Below are 6,003 nucleotides of genomic sequence, written 5' to 3'. Positions count from 1 at the left end.
GAAATGGAGTGAGTCCTCCTCTGTAACTCCAGCTTAAACCACTCAGTTGGGAAGGTTTTATCCTCCTGTGTTCAAGCAATTTGACTGAAAGATTCAAGGAATGGGGTATAGGTTCAGGTTGATTTTGGAATCAGAGGATCTTGGTTTGACTCTTAACTCTGACACTTTTTAACTGTGTGACCCTGGGTGATTTTCTTTACTTTTCCAGGTCTCGGTTTCCACATCTGTAAAATGGGGTTGCAACAATAAGAATTTTACTCTCAGATTGTTTATAAGAATTCAATAAACTCCTAGCTAATTTAATAAGTTGACACTGAGCGTGGTGGCTCATACCTGTAGTGCCAACACTTTGGGAGGCTGAGGTGAGAGGATTGCTTGAGTCCAGGAGTTTGGGACCAGCCTGGGCAACATAGTGAGACCCCCATCTCAATAAAAAATAGAAATAAGAATTAGCTGGAGTAATGGCACATGCCTGTAGTCCCAGCTACTCAGGAGGCTGAGGTGGGAGGATGACTTGAGCCAAAAGTTTGAGACTGCAGTGAACTAGGATCAAGCCACAGCACTCCTACCTGGGCAACAGAACAAGACCTTGTCTATAATAAACAAATAAATAATTGAGTGCTTTTTATGTGCCAAGCATGTTGCAAGCAATATAATTATGTATAAAGAAATCCTGTCAATAGCCTTGTAGAGTAGGGACTGTTTGCTACCTTCCTTTTACTGATGAAGAAACTGAGGCACAGAGTGAAGCAACCTGCCCAAATGGTAGACATGGGATTTGCTCCTTAGCAATGTGGCCTCAGAACCCATGTCCTTAGCCAGTGTGCCAGTCTGGATGTCTGAGGCTTAGGAAATGCTCAGCCAGTGCCAGCCTTCATCACCAACTTTTTATCTGCAAGCCACCTCTCGGACAATCTTCGGTGATAAAAATTTCAGTGTTTTCTTTTCATCTCTATCCAAGGCAGCCAGTCCTGCCCACAGGCCCCAGAGATGGGCTCACTAGGCCCATGCAGACCCCTATAATCTCCCCCTCCAGGCCCCGCTGCCGCCCTTACCGGAGTTGGCGAGGGCCAGGGCCTTGAGCGTCACAAACTCCTCCTTTTCCACCTTGAGCTTCTTGTACCTGCGCACCAGCTGCAGGATGGCCCGGTAGAGCTCCAGCAGCCCCGCGAGGCGGGAGTGCTCCTCATCCATGATGTAGTCCTCAGCATACACCAGCTTGTCGTCATAGGGCAGCGAGCGGTACACGATGCCCAGGATGAGGATCTCCATCCAGGCACTCTGCAGCAGGCTCATCTGGTCCCCCAGGGAGAGGTTCGAGAAGCCTGCGGGAAGAGGGGACACAGAGGGCAGTGGCAGGTCAGAAGGGCAGACCAGGAGCCTCCCTGGGGCTCGCTAGGGGGCAGAGGTTGTAGGGTGTGGCTGTGTCTCTGGCACCCTTGGTTCCTGTCCCCGGGCCCTCCTTGTGTGGTGTAAGACTCACTGTCCTCCCCTTGGGGAATGTGTCAGACTTGGAATTCACGGAAAAGACTGAAATAAGAACTCAGTCAATGTTGACAGTTGTTGCTATCATTATTATTGTTAGTTCTATGGTATTTTCCAAATGTCTGTAGAGGCTTTTTGATTCATTCAATGCATTTGTAGTTAGAGGAGTGACTGAGTACATACGAGAGCAGCATTACGAGCTCTCGGCCACTCTGGGGAGTTTCCAGGGCCCACTCTCTGCTCAAACCAGACGAGGCTTTCGTGTTTGAAAATGACACCTGATCCTTGATGCAGCCTCAGCTGTGCAGAAACCCACAGGCCTTACCAAGAATGAGGACACAGCTGTTCAAAGCCACAGGGGAAGGCCCCAGCGACCACAGCCTGGGGCTGCTAAGAGATCAAGAGTCCCCGGGGTCAGGGGCACTTTCTCACAGGACAGCCTGTCCTCCCAGAGTCAGAGCACCCCTTCCTGGGCCATCATTCTCTGCTTCACGATGACCCAGCAGTCCTGTTCTGGGAGCTTGGAATCATGGGAGTTCCCCGCTCCCTGCTACTGAGGAGGCTGATTCCACAGTGAAAATGAAGCTGGGCACGGAGAAGGCTCCAGAATTGCGACACTGTCTTGTCCAGTGAGCTCTGGGTATTGCCTGGGTTGAACACTGACTCCCATTTACTAGCTGTAGGCTGACCTTGTGAAAATCATGCAACTTCTCCAAACCTTACTTTCCTCATTTAGGAAATGGTTTTTTAGTAGGGTCTACTTCAGAGAGTTGCTGTGAGGTCTAATTGAGACGATGATTCCAGAACAAACTAAGTATTTACCGAGCTATTATTACTAATGATGAGATGAGAGTCCTCATCTGCAAAACAATGATAATATACTGGAATTGCATTATACACGCACTTAAATTAGGCAAAGTCAATTAACATCTTGATTTATAGGAGAGTAAGACAGAGTAAGTAAATAAATAAGTCAGCTGATTTTCAAACATCTTAACCACCAAACACAAGGCAGTAACTTCACTGGAGATCCAAACAGAAACTCAGTGATTGGTTCTAACATGGACATGCTGGATTTATTCAAAGAATTGTTGCACCATGCACTATGGGTAACGGACATGAAGGGATTTTTTTCAGGGTTAGTTTTGCCTAGGAAGGACTTTCTACTTCATTTGCTGACTTAGACCCCATCCCTGGCTGGAAGCCACTTTCTGATGTGGGGTGCTGTGGGGGTGAAGAGAGGAGATGCATGTAAAGTGCTGGGCACCTCTCCCGGCGCCATCAGCACTCAACACGCCAGGGTGCTGGTAATGGCTGTGGCTGTTGTTACTATTAATATTATTGTAGTTGTTGGCACAGCATTGGCATCACTCACTTCTCCTCTCTGGACTTGTCTGGAGGTCTGGGTGGTCCTGAGCTTCTGGATCACCCAGCTCTTTGGCTTGTGTGGTCTACTCCATCCATCTGCTGTCCTCTGTCTTCAAATGCCACTTCTTCCCTGGCTTCCACACAAGGCATGGCAGTTGAACCTTAGGGGGCACTCCTGGAGCTGAAGGCCCCCAACTTGGCAGGCCACCCTTACCCTGTGAGCATTCTCCAAGTGAATTATCACGGTGCCCAAGACTGACGGCTCAGATCACCACCGGCTAACAGAATCCGTGGGTGATCAACCAAAGAGCAGGAGTGATTACACCGACCGACACAGGCGAGCTTTGATTGATGCACCTTCTCAGGGGAGAGGCTGTGACAGAGGGTCAGGGTGTGTGTGTGTGTGTGTGTGTGTGTGTGTGTGTGTGTATGTGTGTGTGTGGGGTTGTCCAGATTCCCTGCATGGGAGAGGGGGTGTGGCTGCCTGTGGTGGCCGGGGGAGCTGGGAGGTAATAAAAGATAGATAGAAATGGACATCCAATTTCCCTTATCAGGTCTCTGAGTAGGAGAGAGGCCTTGGGCAACATTAATTAACAGATACCAATCAGCCAGCACGGGAGAGTGTGTGGGGGGAGTGTTGGACAGCTCTGGGGAGGGGGTCTAAAAGCAGACAGACTGGAGGGGAGATGGAGGAGGGCAGGAGCAAAATTAGCAGACAGCTGAATTGGAAGGTGGCAGAGAGAGAAGATGAGGTAAGGACTAGGCTTCTGGAAACGCAGGGGAAAAGTCCCCTGTGCAGTGAATCATGCAGGTACAATCATTAGGATGTTACTAGAATGCTTTCCTGCCCTTTGAGACATTCAGCAAAAACTTACTGAGCACCTACTAAGTGCCAGGCCTGTGCTAGGCACCGGGGACAGAATGGTGTGCTCAGTCCAGAACTGCTCCCTGCCTTCAAGGGCTTACAGTGAAGGGGAAGACACACACCAAGGGGTACAAATCAGCACAAAGTTAGAATATGAGAAGAGCTACAGCAAATGCAGGGCTCTGAGAGCGTGTAACTGGGGAAGGTGGTCCAAACAAGAGTCTAGGGAAGGCTTTGTGGAAGGGGAGCCTTGAGGGCTGAGCTCTCCAGTGGGGTGGTGAGGGCACCTTTGATGAGGCACATGCCCAGGTGCCCCTGGTTGGCCCATCCCAGCTCTGAGTTCCCAGGATGCACAGACACTGAGCTCTTCCTTCCCCTACCCCCACGGCTAAGCACAGCAAAGAAGCTGCCTGACAAACCTTTGCAGCTAAAAGGAGAGAGAGGATGGACAAATGCCATGGGCTTCGACTCCCAGGAGACAAGAAAATGTGCCCACGGTACTTGGTTAGACACTCTAAGATCTTTGGACCCAGATTCAGGGCTAGCTGCCTTTGCCTGTCTTGTAGGAGTCAGGCTCTGCCCTTCAGTGGTGGGAGGGAGTCCGGACTTGGAAGGTTCTGTGCTGCCATGGGAGGATGTACCCGGGAGGCCTGTTCCCAAACCTCTGCTAGGCTGCTTTGAGTTCTGGACTCAGTCCCTGATTGCGCTCTTCCTCCCTGAACATTTTCAAAAAGCCCTGAAAATAGCTTTGATAATCTAAATGTATACTCCAAAGCGCTGAATGGTAATACAGCCTTCTTCATTTTGTGCAAGGAAGGGAGGGGGAGATATTTGATATCTTTTAACATCTGAAATAGTTCAAATATTTTCTAATATTTGCAAAAAGAAACACCAGAAGGAAAACTGAGAAAGAAAAAATGGTGACTTCCAGGAGGTTGGAGGGGAGGGGACAGGGAGAGGTGAGACTTCTGTTATATACATTTGTGTCTACATTTGGCTTCTGAACCCTGTCAGTGATTAAGATGCTTACAAATAAAAGTAAGTCATAAATATAATTAAATTAAAAATAAAATAAAAGGCATGCTCCCTTCAACCTAGCAATTCTACCACTAGAAATTTCTCCTAGTGGCCAGGCACAGTGGCTCACGCCTGTAATCCCAAACTTTGGGGGCCAAGGTGGGAGGATCACGTGAGCCCAGGAGTGTAAGGCCAGCCTGGGCAACACGGCGAAACCCCATCTCTACAAATAATTTAAAAATTAGCCGGACACAGTGGTGCATGCCTGTGATCTCAGCTACTCGGGAGGCTACGGCGGGAGGATCGCTTGAACCCACGTGGTCAAAACTCCAGTAAGCCAAGATCACGCCACTGCATTCCAGCCTGGATGACAAAGCGAGATCCTGGCTCAAAAAGAAAAAAAAAAAAAAAGAAATTTCTCCTAGAAAGAAAAATATGAATAAAGACATAAAGATAAATGTAAAAGGGTATTAGATCACTGCTTGAAATTATTCAAAATAGAAAAAAAAGAAGGTAACTAATGTAATACATGTGATTATTATATAAATGTAATTTTTAATTAAACGAATGTGCCAAATAAGGTAGAACTCTGTGTGGACGTGAAACGATACCCAAGGGGGCAAAAAGGGTGTCATCGTATGAGCACAGAGATCAGATTCCTAACTGCTGCTCACGCTGCCGCTCAGTGCCTCAGTTTCCTCTTCTGTAAAATGGGAATAATAACAGCACTCACCTCATGGGGTTGTTCAGATTAAATGAGCTGACACGTGGAATACTTAGAACCTTGCTTAGCACAGGTAAGTGCTATTATTTTGTATAATTAAATGGAAAAAGCAGGTGTAAAGTAGTGTTAGGGTATAAGCCCATGGACTGAGGGACATACACACGCCCCACCCACACACACACCCCACACAGTGGTTGTATCTGCCCAGGAAATTCCCGGAACGAAGCGTAGGATGGGGAATTTGGAACTCTTAATTTTGACCCATCTGTCCCATCTGACGTCTTTACTAGAACCACAAATTCTTTTATTTAAAATCCAGAGGGAGCCCAGGCACTCCTCCCTGCCCTTCAGTAAAGCGCCTTCCACCCCTGCCTCCCTCAGCTGGGCTGGGTCTCATGCTCAAGTTATTAGTAACTCTGGGACCAAGAGGCCCCCGAAGAGGCTACCAGGATGGTCTGGGGGTGGCCTGTGCCCCTGGGAGTGCAGGGGTGTCCCTGTGCCAGGCTCACTGCAGGCAGCACTGCCCCCTTGAGGCTCTCGGGCC

The 6,003-nt window shown here is 48.6% G+C and overlaps 1 protein-coding gene across 2 annotated transcripts in view; it reads right to left on the bottom strand.

Moving 5' to 3' along the window:
• Nucleotides 1-6,003, bottom strand: part of ESRRB (estrogen related receptor beta) — a 189,966-nt gene that overhangs the window by 8,894 nt on the left and 175,069 nt on the right. For both annotated transcript variants that reach the window (XM_015454025.4, XM_045396785.3), the window contains exon 6: nucleotides 1,056-1,325. In XM_015454025.4, coding sequence (XP_015309511.1) covers nucleotides 1,056-1,325 — 270 coding nt within the window. The remainder of the gene's footprint in view (nucleotides 1-1,055; nucleotides 1,326-6,003) is intronic.

Source organism: Macaca fascicularis, chromosome 7 (genome assembly GCF_037993035.2).
Source record: "Macaca fascicularis isolate 582-1 chromosome 7, T2T-MFA8v1.1".
NCBI lineage: Eukaryota > Metazoa > Chordata > Mammalia > Primates > Cercopithecidae > Macaca > Macaca fascicularis.
This window is presented reverse-complemented; position numbering and strand designations above follow the sequence as displayed.